At 49.9% G+C, this 24,554-nt stretch overlaps 1 protein-coding gene across 2 annotated transcripts in view; it reads left to right on the forward strand.

Annotated features, from left to right (window-relative positions):
• Positions 1-24,554, forward strand: part of DNAH9 (dynein axonemal heavy chain 9) — a 126,331-nt gene that overhangs the window by 7,734 nt on the left and 94,043 nt on the right. The window contains exons 8-17 of one of the 2 annotated variants that reach the window (XM_057423402.1): positions 585-759; positions 4,770-4,943; positions 5,639-5,846; positions 10,233-10,398; positions 11,190-11,292; positions 12,851-13,090; positions 19,117-19,278; positions 19,634-19,830; positions 21,446-21,608; positions 23,393-23,516. In XM_057423402.1, the coding sequence (XP_057279385.1) occupies positions 585-759; positions 4,770-4,943; positions 5,639-5,846; positions 10,233-10,398; positions 11,190-11,292; positions 12,851-13,090; positions 19,117-19,278; positions 19,634-19,830; positions 21,446-21,608; positions 23,393-23,516 (1,712 nt within the window). Of the gene's footprint in view, positions 1-584; positions 760-4,769; positions 4,944-5,638; positions 5,847-10,232; positions 10,399-11,189; positions 11,293-12,850; positions 13,091-19,116; positions 19,279-19,633; positions 19,831-21,445; positions 21,609-23,327; positions 23,517-24,554 lie in introns of those variants that run through there. The other variant, XM_057423410.1, reaches the window with a different exon arrangement.

The raw sequence follows: 24,554 nt of genomic DNA on the forward strand, positions 1-24,554 counted from the left end.
CTGAGTGACCAAGCTGGTTATAGCTGTTGGCAGCAGAGTCCATGAGACATCTCCCACTCCATTTGCTAAGTGCTGTGTCAGCCCGTGACAGGCGCAGGATTAGCTGCAGGCAGCCCCGAGCAGGGTGTTTTGGTAGCTTGCTTAATTCAGAAATTGTAGAAGCCACCTCTCCAATAGCTGTCATTACTTTATGGAGGACTTGAGCGCTGCTGCAGTATTAGTTTGGAATTCTGTAAGTGAGCCTAAATGAATGTAAAATGGCAAGATGAAAGGTTTTATTTGATGACTCCTCTATTTGACCGCGTTTGAAGTGCTCGTCCGTGCAGGAAATCACAGCCTTTAGCTTCCATTTTACTTCTTTCAAGAGGATCAAAGTTTTAAAATGGTTCAAACTTCTGATCACTGTTATTACTTGTGTACGTGCCGGGGCCAGCGGGTCTGCGGGAGGGGAGGGCTGTTCTCTCTGCTGCTGTACCAGGGAGCAAGACACGCACTGCTGACAAGTGAGGTGCCTTGAAAAAGCATTTCCAGCCTTGCCTGCCTGGGTTCTGAATAGCTGTGATGCTGACATTGCCATCCCTTAGGTTTAAGAAGATTATTCCCATTCCTGAGCAGAGTATGGTTCAGATGTTGTGCTACCTCCTGGAATGCCTCCTGACAGAGGAGAACACACCTCCCGACTGTCCCAAGGAGCTCTATGAACTTTACTTTGTCTTTGCTGCTGTCTGGGCTTTTGGTGGATCAATGTTTCAAGACCAGGTAAGAATGAAAATGCCACTTCAGCATTTTATGCAAGCCTTTTACATAGTGCTGTTTTCCTGGGGGTCTCGTGTAGGTGACCATAGGTTAGAAACCTGAATGCAACAGCTCCTTTTTGTAAAAGACCTCAGGGGAGAAGGGCTGAGGAGTCAAGTGATAAAGGCAGAGAGATGTTTGATTATCATAGAATTCCAGGCTGGTTTGGGCTGGAAAGGTCCTTAAGATCATCCAGTTCCAACACCCCACCATCGGCAGGGACACCTTCCACCAGAGCAGGTTGCTCCAAGCCCCTGTGTCCAACCTGGCCTTCAACACTGCCAGGGATGGGGCAGCCACAGCTTCTCTGGGCACTGTGCCAGCGCCTCAGCACCCTCACAGGGAAGAACTGCTTCCTTCTTCCTGTTTCAGTTTGAACCCATCACCCCGTGTCCTATCACTACAGTCCCTAATGAAGAGTCCCTCTCCAGCATCCTTGTAGCCCCCTTCAGACACTGGAAGCTGCTCTGAGGTCTCCACGCAGCTTCTCTTCTCCAGGCTGAACAGCCCCAGTGTTCTCAGCCTGTCTTCGTATGGAGGTGCTCCACCCCCGTTATCATCTGTGTGGCCCCAGTTAATTTATAGAGGCCTGTGGATGTGCATAATGGGATCAAAGTAAAACTGACTTATCAGATGGATCTGTCAATGGAGCAGCCTTCTGTCCCTCTGACTGTGCAGGTAGATGTTGAACCACAAAACCAGTCAGTGCTTTGTCATAGGTTGAGGTTGGTGGCTGTAGGTGCTCAGCTTGAGTTCCCTCTGGCAGCCTGCTGTTTGGAGTCTGTGACGTGAGCTCCTGGGCTCAGTCAAGCTCTTGGTGGATGGATGCCCACACCCAGGACTGTAGCGCTGCAGGGCGCAATCTAGAGAGCAAGATCTTGGGCCAGGAGGATTAATCAGGCTGTGGTTCACTAGTGGCGTCCCTGATGTTCAAACTACACTCGTGTCTGAGATGCAGAGTCAGACAGGGCAGTACTCTCCATGCTGCTTCCCAGGGTGTCTGTCCTGTGGATTTGCTGCTGCTGTCGGGCTCTGAATCCACCAGCTTGCATTAAACAAGGGGGTTGGGGATGGGGATGGTGGTGGTGATCTCTTGCATTGCAATGTTGTTAGAAGACAGTTTTCTCAAGGTCAGCAGTTGGTACTGAGCATTTTCAGCCCCCTTTCAGGTCCTTGTCCTTAAAACATGGGAGGGAGGAGCAGAGACATCTCCAGCCAGGCTGAAACACAGCCGCTTGGTGGGAGCTGTAGCATGTGAACAGCAGCGACCTTGGGAAGGGTATTCTCCAGACTTGCCTGGGAAAAGCAGGGTCAGAGCTGTCTAAGAGCACATGAAGCATGTGAAGACCCAGGTTTTGAGTACCAGGTTTTCAGGAAGTAGCACAAGGCAGTGTGAGTAGCTGCAAAGTCTGCAGGTTTTGAAATACACTTAGCATCTTCTGGAGCTGCTCACATGTTCTGCCCAGTCCCTGCTGGGAACCTGTTGGGTGGTTGCATCTCCTGGTCAGAGGATACTTTGTCCCCAGGTTTAAAGCATGTAATCCTGACATGTGGGTCTGCTGTGTGACAGGACACTGCTGTTGAGGGCTCAGAGATCCGTATCTGCTCTCTAGTGGGCTTGTGTCAAGCTCTGTGTTGTCTGGAAGTGTGTGGGGCTCTCCATGGACCTGACACCAGCGATCCTTTCCCAGCTCAGGTGGAGGCACTGCCCTTCTCAGGGGCTGCTCAAGTGCTCACTGGGGTCTGTGTTTTCCCATGTGCCTCAGTGCACCAGTAGCATGTGCTGGACTCCACCTGTGCTTCAGGGTAAGGAGCAGATGTTTTGGGAAGTGACAACAACAAAGGTCAAGCTCAGCCATCCTGCCTCATGGCTGTTAAATGACCAGTGTAAGACAAGTTTTCTTGGTCCCTGTGGAAGACTTAACCCTGCATTTCCTCTGTGCCAGCTGGGAAATGCTCAGCCTTAGTGGCATCACCACAGGGTGACATAAAGGCAACACAGTGAAGCCTGGGGAGCACTGCTTGTGCTTGCTTCAGCAGTACAAGCTGCTGTCTCATTGTAGGAGCTCACAGCTCCTTCAGCAAGTTGGCTGGAGCACGCTCGTGTAGCAACTGAACACTGCTCCCTGAGCCACCGCAGAGTCAGTCACAGAGTCACAGGAAGAGCCACGTTGGAAAAGACCTTTAAGATCATCAAATCCAACCATTCCCCAGCACTGCCAAGGCCACCACTAAATCCCTGGCACCTCAGGCTCTGCCTGGCTCCCTGGGGAGGAATGGCACGGACACATGTGCCTGGGATTGTGCTGCAGGGGCACAGCATCTCTCTGGGAGCTTTGTCTTGGAGGCTGGACTCTGTGTTGCTGCTTGTGATGCTCTGTAAATGTCAGGAGTGTGAGCGTGAGGATGCGGCAGCCGGAGCGAGGGGAAGCCTGATGAAAAATGATCCAATATAAAATCTGTTTATTGCTCTCCATTGAAGGTGCCCTTCGTGCTGACCTTTTGCTGCCGAAATGTCAGGAGAAACAGTCTGGAAGGCTTCCTGCTACTCTGTGCTTGTTGGTGGGGAGTGGGGGCCCCTGGATAAAACCAGATGATAGATTTGCCGTTTCCAGCCTCTGAAATTAGCAGAAATCCATATGGGCTTTGTATTAAAGAAGCAGCTTGAGTTCAGCACTGCTCTGGCAATAGAGCTGGGGCTGGAGCAGCTCCACTGAACTACTTGGCTGGGGGGGGGGCAGCCCCTCACAATGCAGCTGGAGGCAGTTTGCCTCTGTAGGGGTAAAGGCACCCTTGTGAGAAAGCTTTTAGCAGTGCTGCACGTCCCTCCCCACTGCGGGCTGCTCTGCTGCTGGCACCGAGGAGGCAGAGCAACAGAAGGGAGGATAACAGTTATTCTGCTTCTCTGAACAGCACGGGACTGCAAAAGCATGGGTACCAATAATGTGCTTTCTCAAATCCTCTGCTCTCCTGGTGGCTGGTGGCTCAGGAGGCTCTATAGAGGCCACTTGGTTCAGTTCAGCTTCTGATCCACGTTTCCTGTTGGAGGCTGAGCAGTCTATGGGCAAAGTGTTGGTGGCTTGGCAAAGCACATTGAATGGCTATGGGGAGGTGAGACCTGCAGATGCCCCACGGACTGTTAGAACAGCACATTATGTATTTCACAGCCATCTTTCTAACAGCACTTTCCCCCTCTTTCTCCCACCCCTTTCTCCCCAGGCAGGAGTCTGTAGTCCCCACTGTCTGCATGGGAAGGTGCTCAGGCTGAGTGACAGGCCCAGTGTCATACAGGAGACCTGGGGCAGGGGACTAAGCACATTTTGCAAGTCCTGGCCCAGCATCGAGAGCAAAACTGACCCCCCAGCTCTTGAAAAATAATCAGGTGCTCCAAATTCTCCATGGATGGGAAGATACAATGGGGACAGACAAGGAAGCGCTGATGCAGCAGCACAGAAACAAAGGGGCAGGCTCTCTCTCTGGTGCTTTGGTACACTGGTGTCTCCAATCTAGCTTTTTCTAAACATTGTGGCCTGAAAAGAGGCCAGAAGACAAAACCTAAATATTAATAGAGGGGTGTGATTTATGAGGAAAGGCTTTAGTATGCGTGCTTTGGCTACCCATGACCACAGATGTAGATGGATGTTGAGTCCTTGTCTGTCAGAAGCAGCAGAATCAATCAAGGGGTCTGTTTAGTCACGGGCACGTATTTCTCTTTTTCAGATTGATCCATCTATCTAATCTCAGACATACCAAGAGTGATCAACACTGAGGATGAATTATTTAGGGGAATAAATAGGAGTGATGAGAAGGAATGAAGAAGATGAAAAATTAGGCTTAATAATAGGGGATAAAATCGTTATGAATGGAATGTGTTTAAGGACTAATCCTGCTCTGGTGGCCTGGGATAGGTAACGTTCTCCAGCACTAGTGAATTTCTCCAGATTAGCATATTTTCTCCACTTACTGTCTTGCAGCTTGTGGACCACAGAGTGGAGTTCAGCAAGTGGTGGGTGGCAGAATTCAAGACCATCAAGTTTCCTTCTCAGGGCACAGTCTTTGACTTTTACATCGAGCCAGAAACGAAGAAGTTTGAGCCTTGGTCTAAACTTATTCCCCCGTTTGAATTTGATCCAGAAATGCCATTACAGGTATGTGAACCTCACCTGCATTTGGTCTGGGAGGAGTACATGGGTTTTAGTATGTGGGCATTTCAGTGAAGTCCCATTCAAGCACTTCGTAATAAGGATGGCTTCTTTATGAGGTACAACCAAATTACCCAGCTTTTTCTACATGTGAAGATACATCCTCCATCCATCTTCCAAATATGAGTGATGTGCGTGAGGGGCAGGCGCAAAGCCACCCAGTGACCCTGGAGCTGGTGTGCCCAGGATGCAGGATGGGGGGAATTTGTCCTTCAGAGAGAAGCAGGATGTGAGACAATGTAGTGACAAAGCCCCTGAGACACCATGTCATCGTTCTGCGTGGCTGAAAATAGATCTGGTTTTGTGATCTGGACACAAAATGAGCCGTCCTGCAGGTAGCGAATTGTGTTTGCCAGCTCTGCTTTACTTTTGTTTTATAAGTGCCACAGTGAGGAGCTGGCTGCTAGAAATTGTTCCCATTTTAGGAAAACGTGTGTTTGCGGGGAGATGCAGGTGCTGCTCCGGCAGCGAGCTCCCGAGGTTCCCTCTGTACCATTTGACTTTAACAGCTCTCTTCCTGCTGCAGTCTGGAAACTGGGGCTGCCTCCCTCATTCCTGGCTCCCCTAATTGGGCTTCTCCCCAGAATGTGGCCGTGGGCTTGTGGATGGGGGTGCTCATCTGCTCATTCTGCCCCTCTCAGGCTTGCCTGGTGCCCACCACTGAGACAGTCCGTGTGCGGTACTTCATGGACCGGCTCCTGGAGCGCCGGCGCCCGGTGATGCTGGTGGGCAATGCCGGCACAGGCAAGTCTGTGCTGGTGGGGGACAAGCTGTCCTCACTGGACACGGATGCCTATGTGGTGAAGAAGGTCCCGTTTAACTACTACACCACCTCTGCCATGCTGCAAGGTAAGGAGGTGGCTGAGTCACAGGACTTCCGTCTGTGACTCAGACAGGTAGAATTCCTGGGGTGTCCTTCCCAACAGGAGAAGGCCTGTGGGAGAGCTGCCTCTGTTGTCTATGGGCACTGCATTGACACCCACAGACTCTTAAAACCCACTGTGAAACCCTCAGGTCAGCAGACCCCTGGTTTTGTGGAAGGTGATGTTTTCCATCGTGAGGATTTGAGGGCTGACCACCATGACTCCAGCTCAGGGCTGTGCCAAAGCATGTGCTTAAATCTGCTGCTGTTTTGTATAGTACACAGTACTTGACTTGAGATGTGTCTTTAAGATGCTTGAATTTAAGCCCATGCTGAATAGGATGGGTCTATTGACTGAGATCTAAACTGTCCTCATGGTGAAGTGACAGGAATTGCATCCCAATTACCAGTGAGGATGGTGCTAATGGATATGTGCAGCCTATAAGCCAGGCCTGCCAGTTCCTGGCGCTGTCTGGTTTCCTGCCACAGCCCATCATGGTCCTGTGGAGTAAGTCCCCCATCCCCAAGGGCACAGGAGTTGCTGCCCCTGTGGGGCTCAGAGCCCCAGGGAATTGCTGCCCCTGGGGAAGTCCGTAAGAACATCGCTGATGAGGATTTGACACATCAGTGAAAGATGAAGTTTAAGATCAAGGTAAGGTCACTTCTGTTATGTGTTCTCTTCAGAGCTGAAAAGAAAGGAGGGAATTATTGAAAGGTGGTTCATTTTGGAATGTTTTTTTTTCACTTTGAGTTGAACTAAAGAGAGAGAAAATAATTTGTTACATGTGTTTATTAACCAGGAATAAATCTCCTTTGTTTTAAGTTGAATGGGTCACTGTGAACCAAGGTGCTGCCTTTATGTAGCTTGGTTTGACCCAAGTGTCCTGAAGTTCTTCTACTTCCCCAGCCCCATAGAGGACCACAGAGAAGCTGTGGCTGCCCCATACTTGGCAGTGTTCAAGGCCAGGTTGGACACTGGGGCTCAGAGCAAGCTGCTCTAATGGAAGGTGTCCCTGCCCGTGGCAGGGGTTGGAGCTGGATGTCCTGTTTGAGCTTAACATTGCCCTCTGGGGCTGACCCACTTTTAGAGAGATGGCAGCCCAGGCTCATCCCATGATGTGTAACCTGGGGCCATGCTGTGGGGCTGCTTTCTGGGCAGGTTTGAAGGGTTTCTGGTCTTGCTGGTGTGCACCCTCCCAGGCTCTGCTGCCCCTCTCTGTCAGCCAACGGGATGGTGCCTGTGCCCACAATCTGCCCACAGTGTGAATGCAGATTATTTGGGAATGCAGAAAACTTGGGTAAAATCTCACCTTTGGGCCGGTCCTGCAGCCCTGATTGAGTGGTGTGATGGTTATAACCTGCCTTTCCCCCTCCCAGGCGCCCCTTCTCTTTCCCTCCCTGTGTGGAGTCTCTGAACTGTCTGTCTGTCCACCCAGCTGCCTGGGTGGTGGAACGTGCCCTCATTTATCTCCATCAGGGTGGATGAGTGTGTGCAGGTGTTGAGATTGATGCCAGCAGCCCTGGCAGCACGTCCCTGTTTACTCTGGCTGTGAGCGATGGGCTGAGACAGCGACTTTCTTCCTCTGCAGAGGGGAGCAAGTCATCTTGTGTGGGGATGAAGATGTGGCTGTGAGATTTGCATCGGGAAGCATGATTTATACTGCTTGGCCTGGCGCCCCGCTGCTCATTTTTTAGAGTTAATTTGTCCCTTTCTGTGTGGCTTGTCAGTTGGTTTTTCTCCCCAGCAGCACCTCTTTAAATGTGCAAAATACGGATACCAAGCAGGTTTGCATTTCTTTCTTTTTTTCCTTTGAAAAGCTCCTAATTTCCTAGACCAGGTGGCGGTTGGTGCAGGGATTTGTAAGGTGCAGAGCGTGCGCCCTTCACTGTAAGCACAGGTATGTGGGTCAGATCATCCTTGTGGCTCCCATGGTGACAGCATTGCCATCTGCAGAGGGGTTTTAACCACACTCTGCCCAAGCCTGGGGCCAGCTGGGGGCTTTTCTTCGGTGTTCTGTGACTGAACTGCCCTTTGTGTGGCATTTGGTGCAGTCCCAGCCCATTGCCCTAGAAGACCTCCAGCCGACTACTCTCCCTCTTCATGCCCTCTTGGACCTTTGCTTCTCCATCATATGCTTCTCCATCCCTGGCTTCTGTCATTCAGCACCTTCTACTCCAGATCTAACTTGAGAAAACTGCTGTAGATGTTGGGTGGTTTTGATGTTGGGTTTTTTCCCCTCTCGACCAGGACCCAGCAGGCAAGAGGAGCCACACTCCCTTTGAGAGTCCCATTTGCAGTGACTCTTTCAGTGCTGATTTGAGTGTGTCAGGTTCTCAGAGGCCCTTTATTAATACTGTGAGATACAGCTCTGAATTAAAATGCAACTTTCCCAAACATGTCACTTGATCCCCAGTAATTGCATTTCAGTGTGATGAATCTCCTGCATACTTGTTTAACCTCAAAAAGGGCTGATTTTCTATGTTAATGAAGGCCTCATTAAATTGAGATTAAATGCTTATTTGAAACACTTAATTTAACTTGCTACCAGAAACTTCAAATATCGTGGGTTTACGGAAGGGGGAGAGAGGCTCCACCGAGGGAAGATCCATCATTCCCTTCCTGAGCACAATTCCTGCCTTTGTGCAGCAGCGCTCCATGACAAGAAATCAGCTCAGTTTTGAGGAGTGGGAAAGACAAGCTGTCTGCAATGCACTGGAGCAGTGAAAAGTGCTGTGGTCTGAACAAAACGCAGCGTAGAATCATTCCTTAACAGAATTTGCCCATAATAAGGAATGCCTTAAGTGTATGTTTTCACAAGCTGATTTGAATAAGAATTCCCAGTCCCATTTACGTTTGCCAGTCGTCCCTAATGACAAAGAATTGCTCCTTCATGTTCCTCTCTACAGTACCTTAACAGAATCATAGAGTCATGGAATGGATTGGGTTGGAAGGGACCTTAAAGCTCCTCCAGCTCCAACCCCTGCCACGGGCAGGGGCACCTTCCACTGGAGCAGCTTGCTCCAAGCCCCTGTGTCCAACCTGGCCTTGAACACTGCCAGGGATGGGGCAGCCACAGCTTCTCTGGGCACCCTGTGCCAGCGCCTCAGCACCCTCACAGGGAAGAGCTTCTGCCTTAGATCTAATCGAAATCTCCTGTTTCATTTTGAACCCATCACCCCTTGTCCTGTCACCTAAAACAATGTAAATGAAATTCTGCCTCCATCTCCAGGAGAGCACTGAGCCCCGGGGAGTGAGGATGCTCTCCAAGTGAGCGCACAGCAGAAAGCCCATCCCGGGCTCTGGGCAGAGCAGAGCTCTTCTGTTTGCTTTTCCTCTTACTGAGTCAGTAAAGGTTGCTGGAGCTGCATTCAAGGGGATCAGTAAGCCCCAAAGCCCCATGTGCAGCAGTGGGGGTGTTTTTTATCAAATAACAGCCCAGCTTTATAAATATTCCCCACATTTTATAATTCAGAGCACCACAGAACCTCAGCCTTGTGCTGAAGGGAATGGAAACCTTCCAAAGCTTTGAAATGAGGAACTTTTATCTCCATGCTTTCTCTTGCTCAAACACGACCCTACTTAAAACTAGGTGGTCATTTGATAACTCCTGTTGGAACTGAGCCTTGTCACGTTACCTGGAGGTTTGGGTGATGCTGGGGATGGGAGCAGGGAACCTGTGGGTATTTGGTACATTTATATAAATAATATTATTTGGTTTGTTCTGAAGATGTGCAGGAATTTACCCCAAAATCACCTACTGCTTTTGTTTACCAGAGGCAAAAAGTGTACTGACAGTCACAAAATCGGCTTTGCTCGTGGGCTTCTATGCCCAGAGCTCTCCCTGTTCCTCCCCAGTGCCCAGCCACTACTGCCTGTGTCACTGGGGCAGGCAGCAAATGACGTTCACTGCTCTGCTATACAGCTCAGAATAATACCAGCAAGCAAGATTTAGTTTAAAAAACTTATCCAGAAGGGATTCAAAAGGCTTTTATCTTGCCTGAAAAGCTTTTGTTTGCTCTGAAGTGGATGTGGTTTGGAGCTGTATTGTGTTTGGTTTGCTGTATTGTATTTGGGTTGCTCTGTTTGGTTTGAAAGGAGGAATTGAGAGCGCTCTGATTTGGGTCGAGTCAGACTGAAAAGCTGCCCAAGGGTCCCTGGCAGCTCCACACAGGGCTCTCAGCTGCTCTGTGGCTGCACTTTGGTGACAGCCACCATCCTGAGCTGGTGCTGAGAGCACCTCTTCCTCCTCACAAAGCAATAACCAGCCCAGTTGCCAGCTGGAGGGCTGTGAGGTGAGCCCTGCCTGTCCTGTGCATGGCTCAGGAGGTACAGCACAGCACGGTGCTGAGCTTTGCTCCTCTGCTCCACACAGGGGTGCTTGAGAAGCCTCTGGATAAAAAGGCTGGCAGGAATTACGGCCCTCCAGGCACCAAGAAACTCGTGTACTTCATCGATGATCTGAACATGCCTGAGGTGGATGCTTACGGGACTGTGCAGCCCCATACACTGATCAGGCAGCACCTGGACTACGGCCACTGGTAGGAAGTTGCTTGGGCTTGGTCATCCAAGAGCTTTTCGTTCATCATCTCTTGGGGATGGGGTTTGAGAGGAAGTCGCATATCCTGGCTCCCTTTCCCACCCTGTGTTTGCCATTGCATCCTGCTGGGCTGGAGCTTGCTGGAGGCTCTGGGTGAGCACTGTGCACCCTCAGGCTTTCCCCTATCCCCAGCAAACAAGCCTGGCTGAGAGGAGCTTTGCTCTGCTCTTGCTGGGGCTCGTGCCTGTGGTCCCAGTGTGCAGCCTGCAAGGGGAGCGTGATGCTCGGCCTCTGTGCGCTGTGATGCTGGGAGCATAGGAAGGCCATGGACTTGGCCTCAGCTGGATGAACCCTGCAGTGAGCACCTAATACTGTTTCCAGTCAGGCAGCAGCAACAGCATTTTCTAGGCAGAGGTAATCTGAAGGGAAACCAGTGACATGTTTTGGAAGGGAGTCAGTGCATGTTACACCGTAGCTGGCAGTGCTGTGTTGGATGGGAATATTTGCAGCTATCCCCATAGGGAATACAGGGCAGTTTCCAGTCTCAGCCACATGCATACCTGAGCTTGGCCAAACACTTCTGAGTATGGACGCAGTGGAGTAGAGGCAGTGGGTGTCGGGGAAGCCAGGCCATGGGCTGACATGCAGACAAGCCTGTGCCCTGCCTTGAGGAGAAGCACAACTTGACCCCCTGAAGACAAATGGACGTCGGCCCCTCCTTGCCCCAAGGAGAGGCAGTGCCTGTTGCTCACAGGTTGTGGTCACTGCGCTGCTGTTTCCTTCTGCCCAAAGGTACGACAGGACCAAGCTGTCGCTGAAGGAGATCAGGAACGTGCAGTACGTGTCGTGCATGAACCCGACCGCGGGGAGCTTCACCATCAACCCTCGGCTGCAGGTGCATGTCCTAGGGCTTATTTTGGGGTGGGTTATTTAAGCATGAGGCTGGAGGAAACTCAGCGCATCACAGAATGGTGTGTGTTGGAAAGGACCTTAAGGTCATCCAGTTCGAACCCCCTGCCATGGGCAGAGGTGCCTCACATTAGACCATGTCTCCCAAGGGTCTGTCCAACCTGGTATCCTGCATATCCTGCTGTCATTTGATCAGCAGAAATGGTGTGGATCTCTGCAGTGACTGTAATTCCTGATGGTGAAGCAACAGACCTTTTCCCTACTTTGTTTTTCCTCACATTCTGCTGCTCAGTCAGTGGAAGAAGCCAACTGAGAAGTTCCTGGTCAGCTTAACACCTACTTTCAGGACAGTCTCTGGTTCATACAGACCTTCATTTAGCTAACATTTGCCCCTGGAACATAGTGCATAATGCCTTTTGGTTTGTCATTTCCTGATGGAGCTGGCAGTATATTCTCATTAAAAAGAGGTGGTGGTGGTGAAACTCAAAGACCTCCCCCACCCCCAGCCAACCCCAAACCAGTGCAAATGCTGATGGTAACTGAAGTACAGATTTGCTAAGAGATCTTAAACCTCAGGGCTTGATTCTGGGGAGCTGTGAGCCTCAACCTGAGTCATTAGAGCTGGCTTATTGTGTTCCTTACCCTTTCTCCAGCCAGGAGACAGAGCCTGGTTAGAGGTAGCCTGGCTGTACCCTGTGCCTGCAGATCAAAGCCGCTGAGAAGGACCTGTTGGCTCCCAGGAGGGCAGTCAGCAGCAGAGGGACAGCGCCCTTCCCAGCAGCATGGCAGGTGTTTGCTGTGCTGTAGGATGCAGCTTGGCACTAGGCAGTAGTGGGGCACACCCTGAGACACAGGTGCCCATGGAAGAGGAGCTGTAACTCAGTGGGGCTGCAGGGACAGATCCTACTCATGGCGCTGTGACTGTTGGGGAGCCTGGATCCCGATCCTCATGGAGAAACCTCCTCACCAGATTGAGCCCAGGCTCTGGCTCCTCTTTAACAGGCTGTGGTGTTAAAATGAAGCATCCTCTGGCTGTATGTGGGAATCTTCTCTGTCTGCAAGTTTCACTTCAATAAAGGGGTCTTCTGGGAGGTGGCGCCTTCCAGGGGCTGTTTCTAACAGAGACAGTGACTGGCTCTCATCAGAGGTCAGTAGGACCTGCAGAGCTCTTCAGTGGGCTGAATTTCCAGCAGAGCAGCTGTGAAATGCTGTTGAAGATCCCTCTGGGGGGTTTGTGCTTTTGAATCCCTGCATCATTCCCAAGCTGAAGGATGTCCCTTGCCAACTGTCCTCTGCTGGACAATCGGAAGAGAGAAATAGGCGTACTGCAAGCTATAGAACCATAGAGCATCCCAGGCTTGGAAGTGACCTCAAAAAATCACCTGGTCCAACCCTGCATGGGGAAGGGATCCCAGATGATACCACCTAGCGCTGTGTCCAAGCACATCAAGCCTCCAAGGGTGTTCTGCTTGAGAGGTGGTTGTCCATGGCGCTGCCCATGTCCGTGTCCGTGTGCTGACCTTCCCATGTCTTCTCTTCCTCAGCGTCACTTCTGCGTCTTTGCGCTCTCCCTCCCTGGCCAGGAGGCCTTGTCCAGGATCTACAGCACCATTTTGATGCAGCACCTGATGAGTGGTGGCTTCCCGGGGGCTGTGCAGAAGTCAGCTCAGCAGCTGCTTACCCTCGCTCTGCGACTGCATCAGAAAGTAGCTGCCACTTTCCTGCCAACAGCCATCAAGTTCCACTATGTTTTCAACCTGCGAGACTTCTCCAATATCTTCCAGGTAAGTGCAGCTGCTGGCACGTGGCACTTGGAGCTTGTCCCAGTGCTGTGGAGGTCTGTGGACCTGTGTTCCTCTGGCCCAGCTGGCCTGGGTGAGCAAGCACAGTGACATAGCGTGCGTGTCCCCCTTGTAAAGGGGGTGACCTTGGCCCATTCACTTGCATTCTTCATTAGGGACTGCAGTGATAGGACAAGGGGTGATGGGTTCAAACTGAAACAGGGGAAGTTCAGGTTCTTTCCTGTGAGGTGCTGAGGCACTGGAATGGGTTGCCCAGGGAAGCCGTGAATGCTCCGTTTCTGGCAGTGTTCAAGGCCAGGTTGGATGGAGGCTTGGGTGCCATGGTTTAGTGTGAGGTGTCCCTGCCCATGGCAGGGGGTTGGAACTGGATGATCTTAAGGTCCTTTCCAAACCAAACCATTCTGTGATTCTATGATTCCCTAATTCCTGATTGACTTTGGACAGGTTCCAGAGCATTGGTTTTGAGGAGTATCAGTTAGAAGCTTATTGACTTTCCAGCCTCCTATGGTCAGTGGGGAGGGATGGTGATGACTGGTTCCAGAAAGAGGTGCAGGTTTGGGGTGGGTTGAAATGCTCTCTGCCTGTAGGAGCTTTGGCCTCCTGACTTGATGAGGTGCCTGTTGGTGGGGGTGGTGGAGCTGGGCTTGTCTTTGCAAGCCTTAGTTCCACCCTTGGGAATGTGGAGATGAATGGCATGCTCCACCACAGGGAAAGCATTTGATTGCATTGAAGGAGGTGGTGGATACTTTGTGGGCTCCTGGCCCTGAAGATAGGAAAGCAGTAAGTAGTTCAACTGCTCTGCTTAGAGCCAGGACAGCTTGTTGGTCTACACTGGTACATCCCCTTAGCTTCTTGATAGTCAGGTACCCAACATGTGCATGAAGGATGCCATTAAATGGTTAATAAAGAAATCCAAACCAGCTTTGACTTAACTGCTGAAACTGAATCACCACTGGAGCCAGTTCCGTACCAAGGGGAAGTAACTCAGCTTTAGCAGCGATTCAACAGTGGAGGTGATTCTTTTTCTCCCAAAGTCTCAGGTTTGAAGCCCGAGCCTTTACTGCTCAGAGAGCAGTTCAGAGTTTAAGGCTGATTGAGAAAGATCTGAGCAGCCAAACTGAGAGGTTTGAAGCACCAGAACCTGTTGTAAAGCCCCAGGTTGTAATTTGTTGCTGTCCTGATTAATGTCTGTTTTACAAAGTAGGTGCTGAAAGTTCGGTGCCTTGTGGTCTGCTCCATCAGACAAGAGCTGTAATAATGACAGGCAATGGGAGATCCAAGAACAGGCTCCTGCAAAAGTTACTAACTCCATTGTGTCAGGAAGGAATCAGACCTGTCACTTGTGCTCAGCTAAACATGAGCAGCCTTTGACGGTAGATGTGGGTCATGTTAAATCCTGGCTTTAGTTCATCTGTGCTTTGAAAGGCAGAGATTGAGAAAAGCAGCGTTTCAGTGGGAAGCTTTAATTTTAGCTGTGCTCTGCTTGGAAGGTGCTGAGGGTGTGGGATATTAGGAAATGTCCTGCTGGATGCTGGGCCACAGGGTAGGGGCAGTGCCAGGAGCGCAGGTGGCTTTTTGGTGGTCGCGTTGTTGGAGCCTGGCTCCTGGGTCTCACCGTGTTTATTGAAGACACAGTTCAGCTTTTCTTGAAATCCTTCCTTATCTTTCATTATTCATTCTTAGTTATTTCCTTACCTTAAATGTTCCTGGGGCTTTTGGGGTCTCTGGATTTCCCGTTTCTCTCTGCTGGAACACAGTTGAGGGTTCCAGTGGTGTACAAAGGCATGGGCATCTTGCTCTTGTATCTGCCTGCTCTGTTTTGGTGTCTTGTCCCAGCTGCTTGAACTGTGTTGCTTTGGAGGCTCCCTTGGCTGTAGGGTCGGTGTCTCCTGAGATGAACCATGTAGTTGTTGTTGACTTGGTAGAACTGTGAGAAATTCCATGTATTCTTGCACAGCAATGATCTCTGTTCACCATTCTCACTTGGGTTTTGTCTCTGGACATCACCTTCAGCAGGATGCTGAAGTCCAAGAAATGCCTCAGCATTGTCCTCAGTGGTGCCACCTCTTCTTTGGCATCAGCTGGCCAAGGGCCACAGGATGGAGCTTCAGTTCAGGACCTCACATAGACATAAACTGGTCTCTCCTGTGTGGCAGCAGAGGAATATGTCATTGAACCACCGTGGGGTTCAATGTTGCTCCCCAAAGGGCAACACAAGGCTCCAGGGAGGTAGGGACTGGCAGAAGGGCTGGGGGTGAAGAAGGGGAGACCCAAGGGAAGAAGAAAGCCAGCAGTGGGCATTGTTTCTGTGATGAGCACACAAACACATGCAGGTCACTGCTGACCTGGAAACCCAGCTGGGTCTGGATTGCAGCATGCTTCTTCCTGCTAACAAGGAGCTTCAGAGTCTGTGATCATCTTAAACTCCTGAGCTCAAGGGCTGGTTTTGAACCATTACAGAAAGCTCAGCAAGAACTGGCTGTAATAAACCAGCTCACATTTGGTGTCACATCCCACAGGAAATGTTTAGGTGAGGAGAAGCTGGAAACCACAGTCCAGGAGGGTGGACAAGAAGGGGCTGGAGTAGGATTAGGCAAGATCTGCAGGAATGGCAGCCCTGGTGCCTTGTCCTTGCACTGTATCACTCGCTATTACTGATGTTGCTGGGGCAAGGTCACCCATCAGTCCTAAGAACCTCTTGGGCTCATCAGAAGGTGTTACCCATTACTTTTCCTCTTGAGCAGGTCCCATTTGCAGCTGTCCAGCACAACTTTACCTTACACTTCTGTGGCATCTTTTCATGCCTCTGGGTCCCACCACGCACTGCAGAGCTAACTCAATTGGTATGCTCCAGGCAATTTCCCCTTGATTAAAGAAGACAGGTCTGTGCAGTGACAGAGATGGGGATTATGCTTTTAGAAACACATCCCTTGCTGGCTCACACTGGAGAAAGCCCTGGTGCTGTCTTTCTTTCCATCTGAAAGGGTTACCATAGTATTATGCTCTAAATTATATCTGTCATCTCTGTAAAATAATAATCACAGGCTCAGCAGGGCTGTATTTTGCTTTTTATTCCCATTTCTAACAAGATTTTCAAGCAGCATGTCACATTAAGATCTGTGGCAGCTGAGGAAGAACAGCCTCTCTCTTCCTGACAGCAAGATGATAGCAGTGGCCCCAGGGTGCCTGGCCCCAGCTGAGCTTTGCCTCCATGCAGGCTTTGGTGGCTGGCAGACTTCATACTCCTTTGCATGGAGAAGGGGTTTCATATCTACCTGTGATTGAACTCACTAAAGACCCCTGCAAGCTTCAGGCTGGCATGTGCCAGAGGATGCCAGAGTGTTACCTGCTGCTGTGGGACAGGAGCAGGGACAGAAATGGGTGTAAGGCTGGCGCAGGGTCAGCAGCACCTTTGGTTTATGCCTTGCTCTGTGCAGTTGTTTGACAGGACTTAGCCTAGGGCTTGGTTCTGGTCCCCTGAGCAGCCTGGTTTCAGAGCTTCCCCCTCCTCCTGTCAGTGTCTCTGTTATTTCTCTTCCTAACAGAGATCACTGGCACAGGGTGCCCAGAGAAGCTGTGGCTGCCCCATCCCTGGCAGTGTTGAAGGACAGGTTGGAGACAGGGGCTTGGAGCAAGCTGCCCTAGTGGAAGGAGTCCCTGCCCGTGGCAGGGGTTGGAGCTGGAGGAGCTTTAAGGTCCCTTCCAACACAAAGCAGTCTGGGATTCTATGATGCAGATGCTGGTGGCTGATTACAGGCTGCTCCGTCACACACAGCAGGCACAGCCCTGCCAGCGTGCCAAAAGGGTGGTTGGAGGCCCTCATCTTGCTGGGCTCTGGGTGCATGACCCACACACTGTTGATTGTAATGCTGGGGTTTATTATATATATTTCTATACTACTTTATATCATGATGTTTTCATATCACCACTGTCCTCAAAGTGCTGAGGATGCTCCAGGAGCCCCAGGAGTAACATGAGATGACTTTTGAAGGTCCCTTCCAAGCCAAACCATTCTGTGATGCTGTGCTCAGGAAGGAGGAGCGCAGGGTGCTCAGTCCAACAGCACAGGACAGCGGGAAAGAGGGCACTGCCCACATGGTATTTACACTGCAAAGAAAGGGAAAAAGTAATTTGTCTTACCTTTTAATGCATTGGAAACCTTCTGTCCTGTCACCTGATGGCCCCAGGTGGGAGCAGGGTAAGGCCCCTCATGTTCGCTCCCAGGCTGGTGGCAGAGGAAGCTTCCTGTGCCAGATTGCCCACAGCAACTCTAGCAGGAAGCCAGCCAGCTGCAGGGTGCCTTGTGGCACCTGAGCAAGCCTGCTATCTGGAACTCACACTCTAATGCTTCAGTCCTTGATGACAGGACAGGACCTGTGGTACAGGTCAGCAGGCTTTGCCACAAAGGTTTCAGTGTCCCTGGTGCTTTTTATGTACTTACTCATTTTAAACACATTCAACCTCCATTTACACATCGGGTTTGGTGTGTTCTAGGTAGTGGTGTGAAAGGTCTTTGGCTTTCCATGATTGTCCTGTATGTGCAGAGGCTTCTTACTGAGGGCCACAGAAACGCTGCGAGGGCTGGAGCAGCTCTGCTCTGGAGCCAGGCTGAGAGAGCTGGGCTGGGTCAGCCTGGAGAAGGCTCCTGTGAGGAGCTTAGAGCAGCTCCAGTGCCCAAAGGGGCTCCAGGAAACCTGGAGAGGGACATCCTCTGGACCCTCTACAGCAGCTTCTTGTCTGTCTTGTGCTGAGGAGCCCAGAATTGAACACATTAAAATGTGAAATCGAATTGAGCCATGATATTTGACATCATTTTCTAGGGAAGCATATGGCTTCCTAACCGGCCTCTGGCCTTTCCAGCAAGGAGGAGAAGCTGAAAGATGTGGCTGAAATATAGCCATGTATTTCATCCATCACTCGTGCATCCTAGCTGCAGGCACTATGGCAACTACTGGAAGCTCAAGGTGACAGAGTATCCCCATTGCTCTTTGGAGCTGCTGCTGGTTGTGCTCATGGAAGAGCCTGGCAGCTCTGCTGAGAGGAGTGAAGAGAGCTGGGTTTGCAACGTGGCAAAAGGGGAAATGTTCAGGTGTTAAGTTAATAAAGTGATGATGGAGGTGTGAAGTGTGGGTTTTCCTCTCTCTGAGGAAGCCTTACAGGTGCTTGCATCAAGAACACAACCACTTGTGTGGCTTCGGGTGTCTTTAGAGTGACCGAGTGCTGCTTATTTTAACATCAGTTGAGGACCTGATGGGTTTCACCTCTCTCTTCAAGCTGGCACCTCTTCTCACTCAGTTTTCCTTCCTGGAATAAAGAAAAGAACAATTTGGCAGCTGTAATGACAAATGTGAAACCCAAATGATCCAAAATGGTCCAGGAGCTGGGAGGCACTGCTTCCTATGGCTTTTAATACATGGTGTATTTTATGTAGGAATGATAAGATGTTAGGGATAAAAGCTGTCTATTTAATCCATGCCATCAAAAACCCTGTGTGCTGGTTAATAGGTTTAGTTATAGGTGACACCTTTTGGGGATATAACTCTTTAATGCATTTTAATAGAGCTCATGGTAAACACACTGGGATAAGCAGACAGCAACGAATATTTCCTGCAGGCAGAATGCACCTAATTAAAATGAATGGATTTAAAATAAAAAAGAAATACTTAAAAAAACATCACCACTGCCATTACCAGACTATCTTTCTTCTTGACAAGGCCCCCATAGCATGGTGTTGGGATGCAAAAAGCCACACATCAGGGCTCTGCATGCTCTTTGCTGCTGAGATCAGGACCATCAGCCCAGCCAGGCTGCCCTGGTGATGCTGTCTGGGGTCTCAAAACGAGTCTAATGAATAGAAACTGCTTTGGAAGATGGGGGATAGCAAAGAACGTGTTCTCCAGGGGCTTATTCAGAAGTTCACTTGCAAGTTGCTGTAACAGCTCAGCCTATCTAGGGTGATAACATGGATGCTGGGGGTGAGGTTTACTGAGTGTCTTTGCTCTCCACAGGGCCTTCTGTTCTCTACCCCTGAATGTCTGAAGCAGCCCCAAGACCTGGTGAAACTCTACCTGCACGAGTCAAACCGGGTGTACCGGGATAAGATGGTTGAAGAAAAGGATTATGGTACCTTTGATAAAATCCAGCTGGAGATGGTGAAGAAGTTCTATGATGTAAGTGTTGAGGTGCTTACAGGAAAAGTGTTCCTTGGGAAAGCCGAGGTCTGCCCATCATCCATTTGCTCAGAGGGAAGTGTTCTTATAGGAACAAAATCTCTGGCATCTGTGTCCTGGGCTGCAGTGCTGTGATATGAGTAAAGGATGCGCTCCGTGAGGGCACTGGTGAGAGGAGATTTGGGCTCTGTGAATGAATTAAATTCGTTTATTCAAGTGCTTTGGGTCTTGTGTGGCAAAAGCATTAGAAGGGTTGGATCCCTCGTCTTGATGGGAGCAAAGTGCAATTCGGGCACAAATACCTACTGCTTTCCCTGTTTCCAAAGTATATGTATATATATTGTTTCTTTTACAGGAAATTGAGGAAACTTTAGAGCAGACCAAGAGAATGAATGTTTATTGCCATTTTGCTAAAGGGATCGGTGAACCCTGCTATAGGCCAGTTCCAACCTGGGAGGAGTTGAACCAGATCCTTGTGGAAGCCTTGGACAACTACAATGAAGTCAATCCTGCTATGAACTTGGTACTTTTTGAGGATGCCATGTGCCATGTGTAAGGAGATTTTCTGGCTTTGTAATCTCATCTCAGCATATATCTGTGTAGATTGCTTCCGTGGAGTTTCCTGGAGGGTGTAGGTATCAGTAATGGGTCTGTCTCATGAGACTCCCCCCTGTGGTCCTGATCCAGGACTGGGGCAGCAGCACAAGAGGGACGTGGAGCTGTTGGAGAGAGCCCAGAGGAGGCCATGGAGATGCTGCGAGAGCTGGAGTAGCTCTGCTGGAGCCAGGCTGAGAGAGCTGGGCTGGGTCAGCCTGGAGAAGAGAAGGCTCCTGAAGGGGAGACCTGAGAGCAGCTCCAGTGCCTGAAGGGGCTGCAGGAAACCTGGAGAGGGGCTTGGGACAAGGGATGTAGGGACAGGCCAAGGGGAATGGCTTTAACCTGCCAGAGGGGAGACTGAGCTGAGCTCTTAGGCAGAAGCTCTTCCCTGTGAGGGTGCTGAGGCGCTGGCACAGGGTGCCCAGAGAAGCTGTGGCTGCCCCATCCCTGGCAGTGTTCAAGGCCAGGTTGGAGACAGGGGCTTGGAGCAAGCTGCTCTAGTGGAAGGTGTCCCTGCCCGTGGCAGGGGTTGGAGCTGGAGAAGCTTTAAGGTCCCTTCCAACACAAACCATTCCATGATTCACAAAGCACACAGCCCTGGGAGCACATCACAGACATAGACCATACTGTCACCTTTGGGGAGAGCTAGCTGAGAGAACTGAAAGCAGGAATTCTAAAGCTTTCCACACAAACCAGAATGCTTTTCTGGGTATAATTTCACTGTCAGTGGGAGTCTGCACATAGGTCAGGAAACACTTGAGCTGTAATAAAGCAGTACAATATTTCTCACAGTCTGATGTGAAAAATTAATTAGATTAGGCTAGACAAATACTTGGTTAACTGAGCTGGATAAAGGCAGCACAGTGAAGAATGGTGCTGGCATGTCAGGCAGAGCACAGGGGGGGTTTCACAGGCAGGATCCTCCAACCGCTCCTCACCTGGGGTTGTAACGTGGGGATGTCAGCGTTTTCTTAAGGAGAATAAATTGGAGGCAGAGAGAGCTTACCACGGGAAACAGACCTGGAAAATAATAGCAAGTTCATTTGAAGAGTGAGAAAAGAGTAGGGTTGATTTGGATAAATGAGAAACATGGATTGTGTTTTCCAGACAGCTTTTCTGCCCTTCTAGACATATGAACATGTTTTAATGCACAGCAGAACATGAAACTGAACACGAATCCCAAATGCTTGGTGAAGAGAAACGTTTACTGGGCAGGTGTGCTAGAGCTGTGAGTTTTGTCCGCAGTTTTTGCGTGTCTCCCTAATGTGTTTTTCCCTGCAAACATGTCCAGGCCTCCACCTTAAAATAACTTTGTCCAGCAGGACTTGGCAGGTGGACAAAAATAATTGGACAGAGTCTGAATTGCCGGCAAACTGTTTTTCATCAGCCCTGTCCTTTGCACAGGTCTCAGCAGAGATGGGGATTGATGGCTGCCACGTCGCTCAGATTGACATTTTTCATCCCGTTCACAATACAGATTCTGAGTGAATAAAATATGTATTGAAAAGCAGTGGGCAGAGAAAAAGGAAAAGGCTGTGATTAATAAGAGGTTTTGGATGCTTCAATTTAGCTGCCGCATCAACCGTATCCTGGAGTCCCCCAGAGGAAACGCTCTGCTGGTCGGGGTGGGTGGAAGTGGCAAGCAGAGCCTGACCAGGCTGGCAGCCTTCATTAGCTCCCTGGAGGTTTTCCAGATCACCCTGAGGAAAGGCTATGGCATCCCTGAGCTGAAGGTAAGTGACTTTTAAGGCTGAGGTGATGGGGAATGACATCCAAAGCAGAACTGGCCCTGAAAACTTCGCCCTGTTGCATATTGGAGCGACACTGATGCTAAAAAGCTCCAAGCACGATATGGGACTGTGGAGAGGAGCAGTGGCTCTCAAAATACCTTGCTGAAGTGTTTCTGCACAGAGCAGACAGACCCATTGTCCCCTGCCAGTCTTCTGAGCTGGCCAAGCCTGAGGCCATCCCAGCTCAAGGCTTAGTGTCAGCCCTGGGCTGTGCTAAGGGACCCTCATTATTCCCTAGAAAAACCTTGGTTTCTAGATTTAATAGAAATGAAACCAAGATGTGGTAATGAGCTCATCCATGAGGTACCTGTTGTGGGGTAATACCAAGGTGGAGAAGGAGCAGTAGAGAGGAGGAGGAGCGTTTCCCAATCGTATCCAGTTCTTCCTCTGGTATTTTGTATCAGAGAGGGGCTGAGTGGTGGATGAGTCACTCCAGACAGCGTGTGCCTCTGCCTGGGAGTTATAAATTAGCATTTTACAATCTCACTGAAATGGTTTAAACCCATTGTAGCTGCTGGCAAAATGATTCTCATTTAAAATGTAATCACCACGCTCACAGAAACATCACCCCGTTCTGCCTGGGAGATGTGATGGCCAGTGAACCCCGGGCTCCTTCCCCAGCAGTGGCACCACCTGATGACCTACCTGTGTGTGTGTGCAAGTTCTTTTCACCATGTCACACGAGCCTGTCCCCCTATCCATTGCCTGTTTGCAACTCTCCTTTTGTGTTTTTAAGCCCCACTAGTGGGATTTTCTAGCTCCTACGTGCCTATTTCTTGAGGAAGCCTGTGCTCCCAGCCAGGAACATAGCTCAATAATAGATAATAAATTAATACACTTGTTTGCAAAGCAGCTCTTTGCTTCTCTGCCTGTGGAGGTGGAAGATAATTCGCTGTTCCCTTTACTCAGTGAGGAAAGTAACAAATGATTCTTTAGTAGAAGCTTTGCATGTGCTGAATTTGTAAGAGAGCTGCTGAAACAATGGCCTGTGTGTTCCTTCAGGGGCCCCTGCATGTCTTGGATCCTGCTTGGAGGGACAGGAGTTTGAGCAGGATGATGGTGGTTTTCCCATCTCATAAATAACTTGTATTTCAAAGAGATGGTGTCCTTCATTAGGAGGACACTGTCCCCTTTGAAATGAAACAGCTTTTCCATGCAAGCAGGTCTCTGCCAGCATCACTGCTCACTGAAGTCCATGGAAGAGAGGAGGAAATACCCAACTGAAGAAATGAAGGGGATATCAAGGACCAACATTTCTGGTCACTTCAGTCTCCCCCAGTCCCTGTGGTGCTTTAGCCTCTCTCTGTAAGAGCTGTACTGCACCCATAGTCTGTGGCAGAGCGAGCTTTATGAGCTCCCCTTGCAGACCCCAGTCTGATGTTTTCAGTCAAATCCATTGACCTCTTGAGTGTTCCAGCCACAGAAATTTCCTTTGGTGGTACTGGCCGAGGCTTTCTTCTGATTTTTGTGTTACACAGACCTGGGCATAATGTCAAATCCTCCTTGGTAATGTCTTACAATGATGATAGCAATAGTCTCCCCCATATAACCTGAAAGCCTCAGCATGGGGATGGAAAGTGGCCAGAGGGCTGGTTCATGCTAATGAATTGCAGTTGCTTTGTTCTTAGTTAATGGGAAGATCCTGAAATGTCCTGCGTGTAGGTGTGGTACCCAGCCCATGCTCTGCAGAATGTAGGTGCAGCCCCTAAGGCCTTTTCAACCCCCAGGCAGACCTGGCAAACCAGTACCTGAAAGCTGGTGTGAAGAACATGGGCACCGTGTTCCTCATGACTGACGCGCAAGTGGCGGACGAGCAGTTCTTGGTGCTGGTGAATGACTTCTTAGCATCAGGTACGTCTCTTCCTGCTTTCGTTTCCCCTCTCCCCCATTTCAATGTAGTTTTGCTCATGGTAGCATCTGTAGTTGTAGGGTATGCAGAAGGGCAATCTATGAAGTAAGCTAGAATATGGATGGGTTAAGCTCTAGAGTAAAAGCAGCACTAAGGTTTCTTTGGTGAGGATGCACTCCATCATCTGGTAGACTTTTTTCTTCTTCTGATGTCCTGTACCCAATTTTTCCATACTTCATGGTATATACTCCATATGGTGGTTATGTGTCATATCTGTTGTGATACTGCAGCTGAGGACGGAGCTAAAGGAATGTATTGACAGATGAGGAGTTTGGCCTAAGGATCCCATGCATCCTCACTCTAGTTACCTACTAAAATAAGCTTGTTCCTGGCTAGAATATTTGACTGGAGTACCTGTGGTTATTGGTGCCTTATTTATGAGTTGGGAGTGGGAAGATACCAGCTGGTTCAGGTGATCTCCATGGATGGTGAGGGGTGGAGAGTTGACAGCACAGTGGAGTGATAGCTTGTGAGTAACTCCAGAGTTGACATATGTGGCTATAAATTGGCCATCTGGTATCAGCAGCAAACAAGCTCTGCCTGTGATGGTTTTGTAACCAGGAGTAAGAATGGTGTTGTTGTAGAGGGTGGCAAGTAGCTCCCACCACCTCTTGTGTGGTGTGGGTGACACAAACATCTCATGACTCGGGGTGAAGCTCTTCAGTGTCCTGCAGCAAGGGGCAGGCAGAGCAGCCTGGCTTTGGGATGTCCTGGTTGTTTTATGGTGGCTTTGAAGGGTGTTCTGTTGTAACTGTGGTTGCTGTGTGTGGGTCCAGGGACAGGGCAGAGTCCTCACTCAAGGTCCAGGGAGGAAGAGGCCCTGAAGGGATTGTGACTTCCCAGGATGTGAGCTCCTGCTGCCCAGGGAGTGCTCTGATGGCTTTGGCTGCTCTTGGCTATCTGCATGCTTGTTTCACTTCTTAGCATCACCGAAGCAGCTGGAACAAAATATACATTTTAGTCTTTCTAATCAGTGAGCA

The sequence above is a fragment of the Pezoporus wallicus genome, unplaced genomic scaffold (genome assembly GCF_028554395.1).
Source record: "Pezoporus wallicus isolate ANWC-B61680 ecotype Strahan unplaced genomic scaffold, APGP_CSIRO_Pwel_v1 contig_8723, whole genome shotgun sequence".
NCBI lineage: Eukaryota > Metazoa > Chordata > Aves > Psittaciformes > Psittacidae > Pezoporus > Pezoporus wallicus.